The 21,969-nt window shown below is 47.1% G+C and overlaps 1 protein-coding gene across 1 annotated transcript in view; it reads right to left on the reverse strand.

The window, feature by feature from the left end:
- The window catches only part of tmem178b (transmembrane protein 178B), a 255,632-nt gene that overhangs the window by 160,855 nt on the left and 72,808 nt on the right, over nt 1–21,969 (reverse strand). Inside the window, exon 2 of the mRNA XM_033037753.1 lies at nt 16,874–16,987. Coding sequence (XP_032893644.1) covers nt 16,874–16,987 — 114 coding nt within the window. The remainder of the gene's footprint in view (nt 1–16,873; nt 16,988–21,969) is intronic.

Raw genomic sequence — 21,969 nt, forward strand, 5'->3', positions numbered from 1 at the left:
CGTGACTCTTCACACGCTACAGCACTCCCTCCGCGCAACCTGCCTTCCACTGAACCGCCCCCTCAATGCCGCTCTGGAGTCTCAGCCTGAATCTTGGGCTCTAATCTCAATGGGCGGACAATCCGATAGAGGGATCTCCAATGAGAAGCCAGGGTGAGGCGGAGGTCTTCGTTTCAGGGTCAACGAACAGCAAGGCCACAAAATGGAAAAAACAGCAACTCAGGTAAAACATACACAACATTCAACAAACCTCTTTAAAACAGAATAAGTCACATCACAGTTTGCCAGAACTTGCAATATGTAAATTGCCTGCTGTATTTTCTCTGTTACAACAGCCCTACAATGGGTGTAAAGCAGGTTGGGGCGTTCTGACATTACATAAGGCACACGATGTGCCAGATTATTCCTATTTCTAGTCATGTGGGATTTTTTTTTCCCGCTTAATCGACATTTCCCTTCATAGTATTCGTGATTTCATCAGTGACAGCCTGCTGGGGCTTTGTGAAGATGCCACGAAGGTACAAGTCAGGGACTTTGTTGATTGACACCAAGAAAACCAGAATTGAGAACGGGAAAGGTAGACGTAAAATGCTGGAGTAACTCAGCAGGACAGGCAGCATCTCGGGACAGAAGGAATGGGTGGCGTTTTTGGTCAAGACCTTTCTTCAGATATAGCATGGTGACGCAGACACTGCTGTATAGCGTCAGAGCTCCCTATTTTTGATCCTGACCTCCAGTACGTTCTTTGTGTGTGCAACTTATTCCCGGGACCACATGGGTTATCCCCACCCCTCCCCATACTCTCCCCAACCCCCCACCCATCCACGCTTCAGTTTCCTCCACATCCCAAAGGCACAAGGATGGCTAGGTAAGTTGGCCATCGTAAAGTGTCCCTGGTGTAGATAAAGGGCAAAAAGCATGTGGAAGTGGATAGGTTGCAGGGCTATGGGGAAGTAAGGAAGGGCGAATGGAGCTATTAGGTGTTCACCTTTAGTGAAGGGATGAACAGCCTCCTTCCGTGTTGCAATAAATAGCCTTAGGTTGATAATCTCAGTACTGGTTAACACAATTGAAACCTAACACAGTAGCATGCAATTCATCAGGATACCAAGTCCCCGACGCCCACGAGCATCTCACTCTTTGCAGGTTCCAACACATAGAGGCATAATGTCACCCCAACAACCCTCACAATGCTGTCCTCTCTGGAGGTTGCTAATGGTTTGCTGCACGTCAGCTTTCAAAATCATGGCACAGAGGCAGGTACTCTCGCGCTTCTTCCTTTCCCTCGTTCGGTCACCTCTTCCTCCTCCCATCGCTTCTCCTCTCTTTTATCCCGCCCCACCTCACTTTCCTCGTAATCAGGCCCCCATTGTCTTCACTCTCCTCACCACTCTCACTTTCCGCCCTCCCCTCCTCTCCCAAGTGTTGTTATTCACTTCATTCCCCTCTCTCCTTTGTTCCACTTATGGTCATACAATGAATGTTTTGCTAGCAATTCCACAGGATGTGAACCATAATGGCAGCTCTTACCTTTCACCAGGTGCGCCAGAGTCAGTGATGAATGGGGAGACTCACTAACTATTTAAGTGCCTGTCGCATTGGTCTGAGATTGAGGTAACACACATAGGAAGATCAAGAAAGGAAGAGAGGCTTCCTTCCCTCAACCATGTTAGTGAGTCACTCAGTCTTTTCCTATACGCCGAAGATAGACACAAAGAGATGGACTAACTCAGCAGATCAGGCAACATCTCTGGTGAAAAGGAATAGGAGACTTTTCAGGTCGAGACCTTTCTTCAACCAATTGTTTCATGGCTGCTTTCACTGACACCAACTGTTTACTTCCTGATTCTCAAAATGTAGTTCAAGTCCCAAACTAGATGTGGGATCTGGAAATCACATGATGTGGATTATTAATCTGAGCCTTCCTACCATGGTAATCTACAAATCATGCCTCAAGGTCCTGCTAATCCAGATCGGCACCCTGCACATCCATCTCAGAAGCCTCAGTGATTTAGGTCTTAATCCAGCAATGAACCTATGGAAAACTTCTGAAAACCTCCGGAATCCAGATTAGATTCAGGTTCAGATTCAGAAGCAGTTTAATTTATATACACTAGGATGCAATGAAGTTCCTTGTTCGCACGAAGCTCGGAGAGTACACAGTATCCATGATAATGATAGATGTGGCAATAAATGCAACCATTAACTGCAAAAAGGCAGAATGGTGGAAAGATACTGCAATCCAAAGTATGTAGTAAAAAAAAAATTAAGTACAATGATGGAATAACCGATTGAGGGATTAGGATATGAAATAGGGGACTGGTTGAGGAGTTTGATCGCAGTTCAAAGCACTAGGTGATATAGTCCATTAAAGGGCTAAATTGAGCTGCATGTGGTGGGTTGTACATATAGACGATGTTACATATAGACCCTGGTTAATATCTAACCCGTTGCAAGTCTCACATCCATGCCATGGCTGCTGTATTGGGTAACCCAATAACACCAAAGATTGACACAAAATGCTGGAATATCTCTGCAGGTCAGGCAGCATCACTGGAGAAAACGAATAGATGACGTTTCAGGTCGAGACCATTCTTCACACTGATTGTATGCGAGGGGAAAAAACGTAGAAGAGCTTCAGACTGAGAGTCGGGGGAGGGGGAAACTAAGAGGTATGAAAAAGTACAGAAGAAATCAGAGCCGGCACCAATGACCCAGGAAAGGTGGAGCACACTTTGTTGGCCGTGTTTGTCCATTGTTGGCTGTGGAAGAGGTGATAATGAAGGGATAGGAACAGTGAAACTGACAGGATGACGAGTGTGGAGGAGGGACAGAGAGAGCGTGGGAATGCAAGGATTACTTGAAATTAGAGACACAATGAAGAAATTTGAAATTTGTTTAATTGAATCTTGTTGGCCAAGTACTTGTGTAGACGGACCTTTGCCCAGTTTTGCCTTTTCACTCTACACCTTGGTTCTTCTTGGTTTCTTGGTCCTCCAAAATATTCCAAATGGAATTTAAACTGGATGTGGTGAAGGGAGGGCTTAAGCCAGAAAGGGTTATTGGGAAGAAAGAGCTACTTTAAATTTAGTTGCATCTGGTTGGGTAACTATAGTTGGGTGGAGATTATTCCATGCTTTAATTGTGCGGGGGAAGAACGAATTGCTGTATACATCTGTCTTTGTAGCTGGGATCACAAATTGGATCGAATGCCCTCGTCTGCTCCTAATTGGTTTGGGTTTGGTGTAGGTCTTGTAGTCTATGTCGAGCTGACCATTTGACATTTTGTAAAAGCAGGTCAAACGGTGAGCTTCACGTCTGGCTTGGAAAGGGTTCTACCCCAGAGAATTCAGAAGTTTGGTGACACTCGCTAACCTAATCTGTGGTCTGTACCTGGACTGAGAGTGTTTGACAGGACAATGTGTTGGGAGCATTGCTCGATTTCTAACCTGTGCTGACACTGCCCTGGGAATGTTTAACAAGGACTTGCCTCCATCTGCGCCCTGAACCGCATCTGCACTGGATTCATCCGACAAACCAGAGTTGAGGGTCTCCAGCGGCCGATCATCTCCCTCCACATATGCTGCCTCGCCCGCTCAGGTGCCCCCGGTGTTAAGGGAGCTTGACTGTGTACTCTGCATTGCACTCACCTCTGGGGTGTTTGATGGGACTGTGCAGATAGAACTCATCTATCTATAAGCCATCTTGTGCCCGTCCTGGGAGGCTTTGACAGAACAATGCGGATGGTGCTTTACACTGACGTTTATTTCTTAATCCATCATCTCCCTACCCTGAGAGACCTTATTGGAACAGTGCAGCACCTGGGAGCATCCGATGTTGACAACTGCACGATAGGAAAACTATCTCTGTGTCCGAGTCCCTGATTTTTCTGGAAGAAGACCATTTTTAAAAAGATCGGGCAGAACTCTTTCTCACTGCGGTACCCACTCCTCACCCATCCTGCACCGTGTTTCTCATTTCTGTCTCAGTAATTACATAATGACACACCCGCCTACTGAGGGCTTAATGTGTTCAGAATCGTCGGCCCTTTTTAAAATCTTCAGCCGTGTGAAGTACAATCAAAGCATCTGTCAGAGAAAAAAAAAGCTTTCCCTTCTTTATTTTGTCTCCTGGTTTGAGTTATCTTGTAAAATGTCTGTGTTCCTACCCACTCAGTGGATGCCTACCACCTGTCAGTAAGCAATGATGCGTTAATTAGCAGCCGAGCTGAACTGATGGGCAATTACACAAAGACGTTGCTTACCCGGCCCATTTATGTCAAATTCTACTTACAAAACACTGCTGTCACTTCCAGCGGCAGGGGGTAACTATACTCCCAGTCCCTGCCTTCCTTCCTGACAGCTATTTCCCTGCCCCAAGCCCATCTCACTAACTACGTCACCTATTCCCCTCCCCTGACCCAGTGCACGACTCTCTTCCACATCCCACCCAACCACTACTTCAACCAGGGTCCCATCAAACAAGATGAAAATTTAAACAGGAACAGCTTCTTTCCCAGAGCTATAGCTGCTCTGAACCGGCCCTGCTGAGTGCCCCCCACCCCCACGGACAGTCTCCCTCGGATGGTCACGTTGCACAGACACATCTGCACTTTAGTCTGTTTTGACTATTTTACTGTTGTAATGTTCTTTGTACAAACCATGTTCTCGGGGTATCTAAACCTAAATTTTAGTAGTCACTTAAGTTATGATGTCAGATGGAAGCTGCATACCCAAATCTCGTTGCACTTATGTGCAATGACAATAAAATATATTATTATTATTATAATTATTATTATTATTATTAAACCCACCTCTAACTCACTCTCTGACCCATCTTTATCCTTGATTCTGATCCAACTACATCTCAAACCGCCTGATCCCTTCCGATTGCGGAGAGTTGGGAAAGATGACTGCTTCAATTGTTCTTGAGCATTGCTGACTTTTGGCCGCCCTCCCTCAGATAGGATACGGTAGCATTGGAGGTGGTCCAAAGGTCATTGAGGAGTCCAAAGAAAGCAGAGGATGCTGGAAATATTCAGCAGGCCAGGCAGCATCTGTGCAGCCAAAAGTAGAGTTAACACTTCAACTGGGCCAATATTCAACTGAGCTTGGAAAGATTAGAGGCAAAGCTGCAGAAAAAGGGTGAGGCACAGAGTGAACATGAAGATCTGATGGTGTGGGAAGCAGGACAAATTAACTGAGGATGAGGTATCCAATCCTGGCTGAGTTATTACCAACTGACCAACAGCAAGTTACACCCGGGGCCTCTGACATGGTAATACCTGGGCCTGGGAGTTTTATTGGAATGTAACTGGACAATTTGGCTTCAAGTGACTACATTGACTACAGCTCGGCATTTAATACAATCATCCCCTCCAAGCTGGTTACCAAGCTCTCAGATCTGGGTCTCTGCGCATCCCTCTGCATTGGATCCCCGACTTCCTCATCCACAGACCACAGTCTGTCCGTATTGGTGGAAATGTGTCATCCTCGATAACAATCAGCACGGGAGCACCTCAAGGCTGCGTGCTCAGCCCTCTGCTGTACTCACTCTATACTCATGACTGTGTAGCCGGACATAGTGCGAACTCCATCATCAAGTTCGCCGATGACACCACTGTTGTGGGACGAATCACTGATGGGGACGAGTCAGAGTATAGAAGTGAGATCGACCGATTGACCAAATGGTGCCAGCACAACAACCTGGCCCTCAACACCAGCAAAACCAAGGAACTGATTGTGGACTTCGGAAGGGGTTGGATGGGGACCCACAATCCCGTTTACATCAATTGGACGAAAGGGTCGAGAACTTCAAATTCCTGGGTGTGCACATTTCCAAAGATCTTTCCTGGTCCCCGCACACTGATGCAATTATAAAGAAAGCACATCAGCGCCTCTACTTCCTGAGAAGACTACGGAGAGTCAGTATGTCAAAGAGGACTCTCTCGAACTTCTACAGGTGCACAGTAGAGAGCACGCTGACTGGTTGCATCGTGGCTTAGTTCGGCAACCTGAGCGTCCAGGAGCGGAAAAGGATGCAGAAAGTTGTAACCACTGCCCAGTCCATCATCAGCTCTGACCTCCCCATCATCGAAGGGATCTATCGCAGTCGCTGCCTCAAAAAGGCTGCCAACATCATCAAGGACCCACACCATCCTGGCCACACACTCATCTCTCCGCTACCATAGTGCAGAAGGTGCAGGAGCCTGAAATCTGTTACATCCAGGTTCAGGAACAGCTTCTTCCCCACAGCCATCAGGCCATTAAACTCGCCAACAAACAGACTCTGAACTGTAACAGCCTACCGCTCTTTATCTGCTTATTTATGTGTATATTGAACTGAACTGTTCTGTATTTTTGCTTACAATATTCTGTTGTGCTGCAGCAAGCAAGAATTTCAATGTCCCATCTGGGACACATGACAATAGACTCTCTTGACTTGAAGTGACAGAGAGAGGTCAAGACAGATTCCCAAACTAGCGACACAACTGGAGACTAAAAGGAGAAATGTGTAAGAAGTGTGCGAGGGTCAGAAAGGCAAATGGGTTGAAGAAGTAAGGAGAAGGATCTGCTCGTGGTTGTCAAGGGGAAGAAGATGGATATCAGTGACGAGCGGCAAACAGAATTGGAAGAGCCCAGAGATTGTTTACAGTCTCCAGCAAGCAGCGAGGGCCAGGATGAGATATTAGAGTATGGGATTGTTGGACTGGGTGATAATGCACACCGCCTCTGGGCCACATCTCCCTGCAGGAGGACGCAGCAAAGGGCCTGGCTGTGAAATAGTTTTAGTTTAAATTAGTGATACAGTGATACGAGTCCGGGCTGACCAATGATGCCTGCACACTAACACTATCCTACACACGCAAGGGACAATTTACAATTTTACTGAAGCCAATGAACCTACAAACCAGTCCATCTTTGGAGCGTGGAAGGAAACCGGAGCACCCGGGGAAAACCAACACAGGTCACGGGGACAATGAACAAACTCCGTATAGACAGCACACGTTGTCAGGATCAAACCTGGGTCTCTGTTGCTGTAAGGCAGCAACTCCACCGCTGCACCACTGTGCAGCCCCTCAAGAGTTGGAAGGGTTTAACAGTCAGCTGTACTTTCACCACTTGCTACAGCAACAAGACACTGGTGAGGAATAAAAATCATGATTTACTTCCTGAATTAGCCCTTAACAATTGGTAAGCAGAGCGTGGCACCTGGAATTAAGATAAATGCCATGCATAAGTGAGCAGACTCTGCTGCGGAGTACAGAAAACTGCAGCAACAACACTGGACCTCTGGCCACAGTCTCACCGATGGACTTATCTCTCGGTTACAGCTGTGAGCAAGCAGCAGTAGTTCACCATCAAGGGAGATGCCCGCTCCAGGCAGCTTGGCATCTATCTACATATACAATAGGCAGGTCATTGTGCAATGCTACAGCAAAGATTCATGCACACTATGGCCATTCGTAAGCGGATCTGCAGCAATGCTGGCAACACCCACGTTGGGAAAACCACTACCTTCCATCTTCAATGACTCCAGCATTGATAACCTTCCTATGATCATCTACTCTAAACCCATTTTATTCCCCTTGTTCCCCCCCAGATTCCACCAATCTGGGTGAGGGCCAATTTACAGCGGCCAATGAAACTACCAAACCACGTCTTTGGGACGTGGGAAGAAACTGGAGCACCTGGAGGAAACCCACACGGCCACAGGGAGAGCATGGAAACTCCACACAGACAGCACACGAGCTCCAATCGAACCCGGGTCACAGGAGCCTCAAGGAAATAGCTGTAATCCCTGTGCCACTGTTGTGCCCCTTTGTATTCTGACAAATATTAATCCATCAACCAACACCATTGAAACAAATTATCTGATCATCAACATAGTGCTGTGTGTAGGAAGATGGTTTACACACCGAAGATAGATACAAAATGCTGGAGTAGCTCAGCGGGTCAGGCAGCATCTCTGGTGAAAAGGAATCGGGTGATGTTTGTGTATGTTGACTGCTGTGTTTTCCACATTACAGTAATGACTAACATTGGGAAAGACTTCACTGGCTGCAGAGTAATGAAAGGCGCTATAGAAATGCAGATTCGCCAAAGCGCCTTTTTTGGGCTTGCTGTGCCTGCCCACGGTGTTAGTCATCGGTAGTTATGTAGAGAACCTACTTCACATGGACCCAGGGATTCCATCAGTTTGACAATCTTCCTCTCCGAGGATTAGTGGGTCACGTGGATTCTCTTCCAGCCCAGGGCCTCTTTAGCCAAGATCGTCTCTGCTGCCTCTCCCCGCCAGTTAAATCAACAAGAGCCTATTTGGGGTTCCTGCTGCGATGCACTGGTGAGTGCACCTCTGTGCTGATGTATCATTTTTATCAAGCTCAGAGTGAAACAGATGTCCACATAGACAAATGGACCTAATTAGGGAGTAGCAATAGCATTGTGATGAATGAACCCAATTGCATGCCTCGGACGCAAATAGTCTGGAATTAATGGATGAGTCTGCTGCTGCTCGGTAAGAGCTAGTGCTCATCCTTCCTGATGCTTGCTTAGAAAATATTTCATCGGAATCCTGCAGCAACAGATAAATCCCAGAGCTGCTATCAATCTGTTCGAGTAACATTCACACACCATTTATGCTGCAGACAAAGACTATTGTAAGACACGGGCCTCCCTAACATTCGTCATAACCCCGCCATCAATATCCCGGGGGTTACTGTGGCCATAAAGCGATGAGGCGGGTAAGTACAATGGCTGGATGTGGAGATGAGAGGCTGGGTATCCTGGGCTGAGTCACCCATCTCCAGATTCTACTGAGCCTCTTTTGCCTTCCGCATGTCATCAGGAATGTGATGGACCCTCTCCAGCTTCCTTGGTGAGTTTAATTCCAGCAACTATCAGTATCATCCAGGGCAGAACAGCTGATTCACTGAGTATTGGTAGCTATTTACTATTATTGCATGTACTGAGATACGTTGAAAAACTTTGCTTTGCTAGCTTTACTTTAGAGATACAGCGTGGAAACAGGCCCTTCAGCCCACTGAGTTGGCGCTAACCAGCGATTGCACCATGATGCCCCATCTACTCTAGTCCCACCTGTCCACTGTTAACTCTGATTGTTACGCAGTGAAGCTTGTTGAGACAAAATAGTCTTCCCCTACTCCCCCTGCCCTGTGTCCAGACTCAGAAAACTCCTCTCATGCAACCCCTTGTGTGGACTATGAGGTTCATGGGCCACTATAAATTGTCTCTAGTGTGAGCTGGGCTGACGGGCCTTTTTGACTATGTCTGCAAAAGCCAATGGAAATTTACAGTCTAGGACAAGATGGGGCACGGTAGGGCAAAGATCACAGAACTGACAAGCATCCTTAGTGACCATCATGGCTTTGTTGCAGCAGCCATCGACTACCTCCCTGCCAGACTGCAGAGGGTATGGAAGTTGGGAGGCCATGTTGGAGTTATATAAGACATTGGTCAAGGCCGCATTTAGAGTATTGTGTTCAGTTCTGAGCACCGTGTTACAGGAAATATGTTAAGTTGGCAAGGGTACATAGAAGGTTTACGAGGATGTTGCCAGGACCAAATGGCCTGAGCTATAAGGAGAGGTTGGGCAGGCTGGGACTCTATTGCCTACAGATCAGGAGTATGAGGGGTGATCTTACAGAGGTGTATAAAATCATGAGAGGATAAGATCGGGTAGACACACAGAGTCCCTTGCCCATAGTAGGGGAATCGAGAACCTGAGGGTGAAGGAGGAAACCTTAAGGTGAAGGAGGAAAGATTGAATATGAATCTGAGGAGTAACTTTTTAACCCAAAGTATGGTGGGTGTTTGGAACTAGCTGCCAGTGGAGGTAGTTGAGGCAGAGACTATCGCAACATTTAAGAAACACTTAGACAGGTACATGGATAGAATAGGTTTGGAGGCATATGGGCAAACTGTAGGTAGGTGGGACTAGTGTAGATGGGACATGTGTGAGCAAGTTGAGCCAATGGGTCTGTTTCCACTCTGTATGACTCTATGCCTTGTGGCTCAGCTGGTCAACCACTATAACCTGGAGACCAAGCGCCACCTGAGAAAAGTGAGTAGCATCTCCTCAGCGTCAAAGCTGAAGGTCCCATGGCGATGCTCCAAAGTGTCGGTCAACCTACATAAGTAACCCTGCTGCGTGCAACGTCTAATTTCATCCCCACCTTGTCTGCAGCTGCCCGGGTTGCAGTGGATCTGTAGAAACCTGCACCACAGCAGATATAACACTGGTGGTTAATAACGAAGGAGACAGGAGGCACCATGCGGACCACTGATCCAGGAGGGCTGAATGATACAAGACCATCACCTGAGCTCCTCCCAGATGTGGGGGTGAGCGTCAATCTCACGTGGGAAGGTTGGGCAGCACACACCTCCAGCACACACTGAGGGACACAGCCAGCTGGCAGGGCACTGGAAACCTGGGGTCCCACCTTAGGCTAAATTATCCCCAATTAGAATCGATTGTCAAGCCTTTTTGAGGCATTGCCACCATCTGCTCTGGGATCTGCAAGGAGAGGTTGAAGATGGAATCCTAAAGGGCCTGTCCCATGAACATGCGACCTGCATGTGGCAAGCGCAACCAAACCGGAAGCGGGGGCCGCGCGGAGGTCGAGTGAGTGATGTGAAGTTCGAGCGAAATCCATGGGAAGTTCGCGCGTGATGTACGGCGTCAAGACGGGCGTACGGCATCGAGACGCTGCGCATGCCGGTCGAGGCGACTGCGGGCCGGCAGGCCGTTGCCGCGCGGAATTTTTGAACACGGTCAGTTTTTTGGAGCCCCGCGCGATGTCGGGACCAGCTCCGCACAACCCCATACGGCTCCGGCGATCGAAGTGGGACCGGCCCCGCCAAGCCGTACGGCTCAAGCAACCACGTTAGGTCACGCTTGCCGCATGGAGTCGCATGCTCGTGGGGCAGGCCCTTAACCTGCTACCTGATGCTGTGGGGAAGGCAGAAAATAACCCCCCCTCCCCCACCCCACCCCCGGCCTCCCATCATGCTTTCCACCTAACACTAACTAATCCTGCCTTGGACTAAAGTACGGCAGCCAGCATTCCACCACCCACCCTTTGTGTGAGACCAAAGCCTCCTCCTGATGATACAGTGGGCAGCATCCCACTCACTCACAGTTTGTGTTCAATGTGACTGGCAAAGGTCAACAATGGTCTGTTCTGCAGCTGCTTGGAGAAGGCAACGTGTGCACCAGCAGTGACTATACTTCAAAGTACTTCATTTCCTAATCAGGGCTCTGCACACAACAGCGCTGCATAAATGAATTTTTACATGCTTTCCAGCTGGATGGTTTAAGCAGATTATTATATTCCCTCATTTAATAACTTAAAAGAACTTACTTAGTTCTTATCCAGTCTCAGATAACTCCAACCCATGGGAGCCAGTGAGCACACAACTGGGACCAATGAGCAGCAGTGATTGGGGCTGTGCATGGAGATTATGCCGTTAGTTTACTTAGTTTAGTTTATTGTCACATGCACCGAGGTACAGTGATAAGTCTTTGTTGCGTGCTAACCAGTCAGCGGAAAGACAATACACGATTACTATCGAGCCACCCACAGTGTCCAGATACATGATAAAGGAAATAATGTGAATAACATTTAGTGCAAGATAAAGCCCAGTAAAGTCTAATCAAAGATAGTGCGAGGGCCTCCAAAGAGGTAGCTAGTAACTCCGGGCTGCTCTCTAGCTATTGGATGGTTCAGTTGCCTGATTGTCCCTGAATCTGGAGGTGTGTGTTTTCACACTTCCATACCTCTTGCCTGGTGGGAGAGAGGAGAAGAGGGAGTGGCCGGGGTGCGACCCATCCTCGATGATGCTGGTGGCCTTGCCAAGGCAGCGTGAGGTGTAAATGGAGTCCGCAGAAGGGAGGTTGGTTTATGTGATGGTCTGGGCTGCGTCCACAATTCTCAGCAATTACTTGCGGTCTTGGATGGAGCTGTTCTCAAACCGTGCTGTCGGAGCCCAAATAATACCCACCCATTGCATAATGTCCTCATTATTGCCCCTCCGATCCTTTTCCTACTGCATTGAACCCAAGTCCAATGGGTTACTCACCATCGTTCCTGTCAAACAGTTCCTCACTAATTACCCCGCCAGAGACCTTCCTAAATTCCAACGCCTCCATTTAACCGCGCTTTGACCTCTATGTGAATGAGAATAGTCCCTGTCCATCTATACGGACAGAGGTTTGTTTACCACACCAAATATTAGTAACACCAGCAGTCCGCTGAATAGTTGCAAAGAAACCGAGAGATCACAGAAGACAAGTACATTAGGTTATCAATGCACAATGACAGAGGGATGTCCACAGGATATTTTACTTGGACTGCATTAAATCAATGTTCAGTTGATTTCTTCAAACACCGAATTATCATATTAGAGCAGTTCAGATTTAAAGCAGCTTTCAATACAGAGATGAATGCTGCAGCACAGCAAGTCAATAATACAATCCATTAGACTAAGTTGGAAGAAAGTCTTCGCGCTCACTGAATGTAGGATAACGGATAACACCTCACTGTTCCCAGCCCAATTTCTAGTTTATGTTTTTAGTTTTAGAGATACAGCATGGAACCATGCCCTTTGGCCAATGCCGACCATCGATCACCTATACACTGGTTCTATGTTCTCCCATATTCGCACGCTACGCACTGGGAGGTGAGATTTACATAAGCCAATTAACCTACAAACCTGCACATCTCGGAATGTGGGAGGAAACTGGAGCACCCAGAGAAAACCCACACGGTCACAGAAAGAACGCACAAACTCCGCATAGATAGCACTCAATGTCAGAATTGAACCTAGGCCTCTGGTGCTCTGGCGCTGTGAGGCAGCAGCTCTACCACTAAACCACGGTGATGTACGCTCCAATGATGTGAATCATGGCAGTGTCCAAGTGACTATCCATGCCCATTAAGGGGAAGGGGAGAGGGAAAGTAATCCTCAGCCTTGAATACTCTTCAGCAGACAGTGAAAAGTGAGGAACACAGAGGACTGTAACAGGTGCCATTGGAAGGGAGCAACAAACAATTAGGAGGGTGGGGGAATGGGGAAGGAATTGTTGGCGTTTTGGGTCAAAGCATCGCCACACTGAGTCCCTCTAGCACCTTGTCTGTTGCTCAAACTTCCAGCATCTGCTGATTCTTGTGTGGCTGGCGGATGGAAGGCGGCTGAGGAGATGTGACAGCAATTTACATAGACAGACTAGATAGTTGTTTTATCGAGAGCAGAAATGTCAACTACCACAGGGCATAGCCTCCAAGGTGAGAGGGAGAAAGTTTAAAGGAGTCTTAAGTGGTATGTTTTTTTAACATAAGAGATTGGCAGATGCCTGGAAGATGCTGCCAGGGGAGGTAGTGGAAGCGGATATGACAGCAATGTTTAAGAAGCATTTAGACAAGCGCACCACCAAGCAGGGAATAGACAAATATCGACCTTGTGCAGGCAGGTATATCATGTTCATAAGTATAAGTTATAGGATGTTTATACATCAACACCTCTAACTCACCAGTACCATCTACTCCGCCATTCAATCATTGCTGATCTATCTTTCCTTCACAACCCCATTCACCTGCCTTCTCCCGGTAACCCTTGCCACTCGTACTAATCAAAGATATGCAGTTTAAATTGGCATTGTGGTTGGCGCAGACATTGTGGGCCGAAGGGTCTATTCCCAATGCTGTACTTGTTCTATGTTCTGTGTCACTGGAGGCAAGGGTGAGAGTTCTGCCACACTCCTGAGCTGCCCAGTTGATAGAAAGCTTTCTTGGAAGGTGTGGGTAAGGAGGGGTTAGTGGTGGTGACAAGGGTTCAGCACCAGTCTCCTCCTGCCATAGAATTCACCTTAACCCAGGTGAATGGTGACCATATCCCCCCCTTGCTCCCCAGCACACTTGAAACAGATGGCGGTGAATTCAGCCAGGGTAGCATTGTTGAATGTCAAGGAGATGCCAGATGGAGAACTTGCAAACACCACACTGACAGGCTCCAAAGGCAGGATTGAACCCACTTCTCTAGAGCAGTGAGGCAGCAGTTCCACCATCATAACTCGGGCTTTTCACCGAGTTCACTGATTTTCGATCATAATTACTGCTGCTACTTTCTCCTGGCAGCATGTGCTGGGATTGGATGAAAGATGCTGAAGGAGATGAACTGAAATGTAACCTTATTCCTATCTCCTGTCCACCTGAGCATTCTCTGCATTTTCTGATTTATTTTCGATTTCCAGCACTTGCGATATTTTGCTGACTTTTGTCATCTGCCTTGTCTGCTGGGACATGGTGAATACGGTTCCTCGACTCAATTACTGTTATAGAGGCTTATCAACACGGAGCAGGTACAAGCAATTATCCCAGACTTGCTCAGCACAAAGTGCCGGAGGAACTCAGAAGGTCAGTCAACATCTGTGGAGGAAATGAACAGCCGACGGTTCGGGTCAGGACCCTTCTTCAGACTGAGAATGGTGGGGCGAGGGGGGGAAGGAAGCTGGAAAGGAGAGGTGGGATCGAGAGCCTGGCAAGAGATAGGTGGATACAGATATTACTAGCAGATGGGTGGAGTAAATGACAAAGGCTACAGGTGAAAAAGGAGGCAAAGGGTGTCAGATAAGGACGTACATGGTAAATAGGACGTACATGGTAAATGGTAGGGAATTGAGGAATGCAGTTGAACAGAGGGATCTAGGAATAACTGTGCACAGTTCCCTGAAGGTGGAATCTCATGTAGATAGGGTGGTAAAGAAAGCTTTTGGTGTGCCTGTAATTGTTATATGGTTATATGGTTATAAGGAGAGAAGTGTAAAACCAGAGGGAAGGATATAGGTACAAGGAGGATAGAGAGGGGGGGGTAAAGAATGGAGATAAAAGAGAAATAAGAGACTTACAATGGAAAATGTGGGAAAAAGAGGAAGGAAAAGCAGCAGGGTGACTGCGAGGATGGGAAATAGTGGGGTAAATGGGTGCACACCAGGGTGGGGGGCACACAGGGGAGAGGGTGGGGGTAGGGCTCATTACTTGAAATTGGTGATTTCTTCCAAGGAATATCGAGGAAAGTGAAATCAACGCTGTACCGCATAGAAAAAGACCCCGAGGCCCACTGAGTCCACTTTAATTATTAAACTCCCATTTACACTAAATCCTACATTTAATCCCATTTAATTCTCCCCGCATTCCCATCAACCTCCAGGTTGTACCATTCGCCTACACACCTGGGGCAATTCACAGTGGTCAATTAACCTACCAAACCTGGACATCTTCGGGATGAGGGAGGAAAGCAGAGCACCCAGAGTGAACCCATACGGTCACAGGTCGCACATGCAAACTCCTCACCAGAGATCCCAGACTGAAGCCAGGTTGCGGGAGCTGTGAAGGAGAAGCTCTGCTGGCTGCGCCACTGCAACACCACAGCCATGCTACAGTGTAGACTGTGTCTGGGACTACATGGAGAGGGCTCGGGGTTTCAGTGCCTTGGGAAGCAAGGGGATGGATGCAGGCGATCAGACGGAGATCAGGACACTCAGTCACGGTTATCTGCTTCAGCCATCTACACTAGTAACAGTGAATAGTGGACAAGCAGCGAGCATTCTGGACTACTGATTTGGAGACGCGAGTTCAAATCTCATCATTGTGTCAAGAATTTAAATTTAATTCATTGCAGAAACCTGGAAAGTTAGAAATCTCATCTCAGTAACAGTGATAATGAAATGAGTGAATTGATCATAAGGACCCTTCTAGTTCACCGAGATCTCTGAGGGATGGAAGTCCGTCAACCCTGCCTGGGAAACTGCTCAACCTAGGCCCACCCATGCAATTCCACAACCAAGGTAACTCAACAGTGAGATGCATTACATGGATGGCTATTGTCTTTGTGTGCGCACAGGAGCCTCGAACCCAGCTATTGTCACTTCATTCACAGAAACATTAGAGAGGATGAGCCTTACACTCGACATCTACAAGACTGTGGCCCTCCCCATTATACAACACTCCCCCCCCCCCCCCCCAACGATAAACTTTCCTGACGGATCCATGGGAAATGTGGACAACTTCTCTGAAGCCGCCTCTTGGCGGAGACTAATATAGATGATGAAATTTCCCACTGCCTTCAGTGTGACAGCTGAGAGAAAGTGTGTACAAGATCTGATATCCAGCACGAACCCGACAGCATAGTGATCCCTGTCCTACACTATACCCTCTGAGACATGGACCATTGCCAGCACACATCGCAAAGAAAGATGCCACAATTCTGCGTAATCTGCCACATTCACTGGCAGGAGAAGTGAGCGCCCCAGGCCAACATCCCCAGTATTGAGACTCGAGTTACATTCAGCTGGGCAGGTCATATCATTTTCATATCCAACTCCAGTTTCTCAACTAGTCCCATTTCTCTGAGCACTGTCATGGTAAAAGATTACCAGGCAGACAGAGGTAGAGAGTGAAGGGTGTAAAAAAAAAGCAAGATTCCCACCGATTCTGGGGAATCTGTGGCCGGTGCCCACTCAAAGTGGAGAAGAAGTATTCAGGATGGTACTGATGGAACAGCAAGGCCATGTGCCCGGAGCACACAGATGCCTTGTATAAACGACTGAAGGATCGCACCCCTTCACAAACTATCCAGCCACCTGCCTTACCAGGCAACTCCTGCCCCATCCATGGAAGAGTCTGGTCCTCTGGACCCAAAGAACCAGTGTGGAAGTAAGCCAACCTTCATCCCGAGAGACTGCCCAAGAAGAAGAAAAATGTCCCACATTCCCTTCACAAGCCACAGAGATCCCATCACATAACAACAATCACCATCCTGTCATTAGCATGGAAGCACAAAGACTCTGGACTTACGCAGGGAGTGCCACTCATCTTGCCGGATGGTTTTTGTAATGTTGTATGAAAGGTTTTTCGGAAGAATAGCTGAGGAGTAATGGTATTTGATTGGCGTACACCTGTCCAGGACACCTGCGGGAAGACAAACAAAGGGCGTTAGAGGTACTCGTCAAACACATTGTATGTCATTTCTCCTGCGTGGCTCAGCCGCAGTGGATTTTTTTTCTCATTCTCCTCCCTCCCATCAACAACACCATCACCTTTTTCTGTGTCTTCCCATCTCCCTCTGCCACCCTTGGCATCCAGGTAGATCTGGCTGTCTGCATGAGCAAGGCAGGAAGGAGGTACAACAAATGATTTAGAAGGCTAAAGGAACATTGGGATTCATTGCAAAAGGAATATAGGGCTTTGTGGTGAGACCACATAGAGCGTCGGTCTTGATACTTAGGGAGGGATATACCTGTTTGGGAGACAGTGCAGACAGGTTTAATTCGGCTAATTCCCGGCAGGAAAGATGAGGAGGTTGAGTCCATCTACTCTACAGAGAAGTACGTGGGGTTTTCGATGAAACATAAGTACAAGTGGGGGTTTTCGATGAAACAATGGGATATTAGGGCAGAAGTAATAAGATACATGTTAAACGCCTTTACTCCTACACTATCTACCTTATCCAAAATATTCTTGTCACTCCCATTGCTTGTCCTCATTTATGTTCCTGCTTTACTATGCAGAGTCAACATAACTGGTGGGAACTCTAACGTGAGGACTGGTAAGCTATCCATCCCACAGCAGTAGTGGTATTGGTAGGTATTAGTTCATCATTGTCACATGTACCATGATAACTTTTTCTTTGTGTGCTATCGAATCAAATCAAATAATATTATACATGGATATAATCAAGCAATACACAAATACTATCGATAGAGCGAAGAGAAAAATGTCAGAGTGCTGGAAGTGAAAATTGACGCTGGTGACTGGGAACAAGAGTCCTGACAGATTATATCAGCTGGGGACCACATGTGAGGAGACCACCCAGGCAAAAATCAACAATCAGTGTCCTGCTTACATCCAGTTCACTTTTGATTTTAAAATGTTAACATTATCCCAGATTGACTTCCATGTAACCCCAGTCTTAAAATGCTGGAGTACCTCAGTGGGTCAGGCAGTATCTCTTTACTCTAGGCCCCCTGCTGGCTTCCACCAGGAACTCTGCCGCCCCCCGCCCGCCCCACTGCCCACCAGTAGTCTGGAACCACCACACCACTCGAGCCCCAGGCTCGGCCCAGGCCCACACCCTCCACACAGACATGTCGACTCCTGGTTGCCCTCTCAGATGGGCTAAAAATCTCTCAGACTCAAAACAAGAGCTGCCCTTTTTACTTCCCGGTAAACAAGCTGTCAGACACCTCCTGAGAATAACCGAATAACAAATTGGAAGCCTTCCATAGTGTCACCTGCAGCAGTAGAAACTGCCCGTGTGACAACAGTGAATGATAAAACTCAGGCTGGTCGTACTAAACACCTCCAAGACTCGATATGTCAAACTGCACTAACAGTAACTCACCCACCACCAATTTATACAGCTCCAACCTCGCCACTGCAACTGAAAATAACAAAATAATTAAGGGCAATTGTTATAAAAACAGTGAAATTCACTGCCTTAAAACCAACACAAGCTAAATGCTTAATTATTTAAGAAGGCTTTCATTATTTATCACTTTAGCTTTTTATAAAACTACAATGCAGCCTCCTGTTTCCTTTCTGGCTTAGCTCATATCCATGGTTACTGGGAGAAGTTAATCTTCTTCCACACTTTCTCAGTCTCTCGGAATCCTCCAGCTAAGTCAGGAGCCACACTCAGGAGCAACTTGATTAGTATGGGTGTCAGGGGTTATGGGGAGAAGGCAGGGGAATGGAATTAAGAGGGAAACATAGATCAGCCATGATTGAATGGTGGAGTAGACTTGATGGGCCGAATGGCCTAATTCTGCTCCCAGAACTTATAAACACATACGTTGATAAATTGCCTATAAAGCTGGGAGAACACGTTGCAACTGTGTATTGAGCAGAACGTAATGCCCGCTCTGAGGAGAGACGCTTGTATCTCATCCTTCCATTGTATCATTGTCTTTCAACATCCTGAATGGATTTAAATTTATCCAATTAATAACTGGAAAGATTGTCTTCGATCTTTGCGGAAACCTCAGTTCCTCTCTCTGTTGAGGTCCGAGGCTGCTGATTATTGTCCGTATCATCACCAAACCGTGTACTTTTACCTCCATTACGTCACCTGCACCTCAGTTCAATTGCTGATAAAACCCACAGCCATGCTCTTGATGTATCTTGGCTCAACCACTCCAAATACTACACTGGCCAATATCCAATTCACCTGGGTCTAAATGAGGCTGGAGAAGGGTGACAGCTGAAAGTGCTGCCTATCAACAAAATGTTGCCTCCACAGATGCTGCACAACTGACTGAGTTAGTCCAGAACTTTTTGTTTTGCACAAGAATCCAGCATCTTCAGTTCCTTGTGTCTCCAATTCACCAATGTTTACAAATGTTAGCACATGCATGGGCTGCCTGTATCCCAGGTCATCCATCAGCGTTTGCTCACTAACCCACAATGATCCCGTGCCTCTATTTTAAAATCCTCCTCCTCATGTCCAAACCTATGCACAAGCTGAATGATGTCTAATTCTGTAGCCACGTCTGGCTGGCAACCGTTCAATAAAAACAGAAAAATACTCAGCAGGTCAGGCAGCCTCTGTGGAGGGAGAAATTGACCCAAGGTTTCAGTTTCATCTGGATCAAGGAAAGTGAGAAAACAAGCCTGTTCCACGCTGTAGGAAAAGGGGAAGGATAATGGGGTACAAACACGGAAGGTGGAGATTGTGCAGGGCTGGAGACCAAGGGTGACTCAATGACAAATGAGATGGTGATGCGTGCTGAGAGAGGGAGGCTATTGTTAGTTAGTGAAAGCTGCTCCAGCTGAAGGAGGTGTAATCAGAAGGAGATAAAGTAGAGTGAAGGCATATCCTTCAGCAAATTGGTAATGACATTTTTGACAAATGAAAAACTACCATGACACAAATAATTGAGAATTTCAGTTTTACTTCCGAGTTATGTGAGTGACTACGTGAAGACCCCGCCAGCACGCATGCGTGACATATCGTCTCACGCAGTGCAACAGGCAAAGGTGACCGTTTGTCCCGCATGGAGCGGTTGATGGAGCAAATGCTCCAGCGGGACTTGCTCCGGGAAATGGGGCAAGCCCGCCAAGGGAGTGCATACACACCCACAACAGTGCAATATCCAGCACTGGCCATCGCATCTCCCTCAGCAGAGGGGAGCGTTGGTGACCAGGGTCAAGAAAAGGGCTGGTCAAGAAGAGGGGTCTTTGGCTGAAGACAACAGCAGTATGCTGGGGGTGCAGGAACAGGAAGAGCTGCTGGGAGTGGTAAACCGCTACGCTGAAACACCGCGAGCGGGACAGCCGTTGCAGCCTAAACTGGCGGCTAGCATTGACTACCTGTCCTTTAACCCACTCCAAGAACAGGTAGTCAATGAGGCGTTGGAATTATACACGCCACCGGAGAATTGTATTTCGCTCAATGTACCGGCCGTTAATAACCAAATCTGGGGGTACATTGGGTTGGGCATCCGAACCCAAGAACTAAAACTCAAAAAAATTCTGAAGCTCCTGACGTCAGCCATAACATCATACGCTCGTTCCGTGGATGGTGTCGAAATGACCAACAACCAACAAGACACCTTGGCTCTGCTGTGTAATACACAGTACGAAATCAACAACCTACGGAAAGAAGCCATAAGACCTGCCCTCAACCCCAAATTTGCAGGGTTGTGCAAAACGCCGACCTCACAACCTCAAATCCTGCTATTTGGTAAAGACCTGCGGAAGCAGGTAAAAGATCTGGATGAGGAGTCTAAAGCACTTGGACTCATGAGGGCAGGCCCCGGAACGAGCAAGGCCACACAACCCAGATGGCAGCACCCCTACGCATTCACCAGTAGGCGTCTACATCATGGTACTGGTGAAAGCATGGGGCCCGCATATTATCCCCGGAGGTCTTTTTTAGGACAGTGCCCAGAGCGGACCCCATGGAAGATGCGCCAACCACACACAGCAACACCTCGACAGATGAAGAGCCGGAAACCCAAGAAATGAATATTCTACCGGTAACAATGGAGGTAGGTGGATCTGGTTCCTTCCTGAACATAAAAGGTGCAGGGCCTTTACTAACAGGGGGAAGGTTACACTTGTTTTTGGAAGCATGGAGGGCTATCACTCTCGATAATTATATACTACAAAGTATTCAGGGATACAAAATTGAATTTGTTCAAAAAAGCATGCCGCCAGTTCAGCATGCACCCCACAGGGAGTTTACCCTCTCGCAAAAAGAAAAATGCGAGGGACAGGCAGAACTGGTGAGACTACATACAAAGGGAGTCATAGAGAAATCAGAACATGACCCTTTGGAATTTGTATCAAATATCTTTACTAAAACCAAAAGAGATGGTGGATGTCGCATCATCATTGACTTAACGACATTTAATACTTTTGTCAAGTATATACATTTCAAAATGGAAACATTTGTTACTGCCAAACAATTGATTTCCAGAGGATACTTCATGGCATGCATCGATTTAAAAGATGTATACTATTCGGTACCCATTCATAAGGATCATCGTAGATACCTAAAGTTTAACTGGATGGGGCAACAATGGCAGTATAAAGTGTTGCATAATGCACTAACATCAGCCCCAAGACTATTTACCAAGATATTAAAACCGGCCCTGGCAATACTAAAAAAACAAAAACATATTGTCATGGCATATCTTGATGATATTTTGATAGTGGGCAAAACCCTGGAATTAGCTAAATCAGCAGTATTAGCTATCAAACATTTATTTGAAACTCTGGGGTTTGTCATACATCCAGATAAATCTAAGTTGACGCCATCCACAACTATGGACTATCTGGGATTCACAATTAACTCAGTCCACATGTCTGTAACGTTGCCAAAAGAAAAAGCAGCAGAATTGGCACAAGCCTGCAACAAATTAATGATTACCAATCAACCAACTATTCGA

This window comes from Amblyraja radiata, chromosome 19 (assembly GCF_010909765.2).
Source record: "Amblyraja radiata isolate CabotCenter1 chromosome 19, sAmbRad1.1.pri, whole genome shotgun sequence".
Taxonomy (NCBI): domain Eukaryota; kingdom Metazoa; phylum Chordata; class Chondrichthyes; order Rajiformes; family Rajidae; genus Amblyraja; species Amblyraja radiata.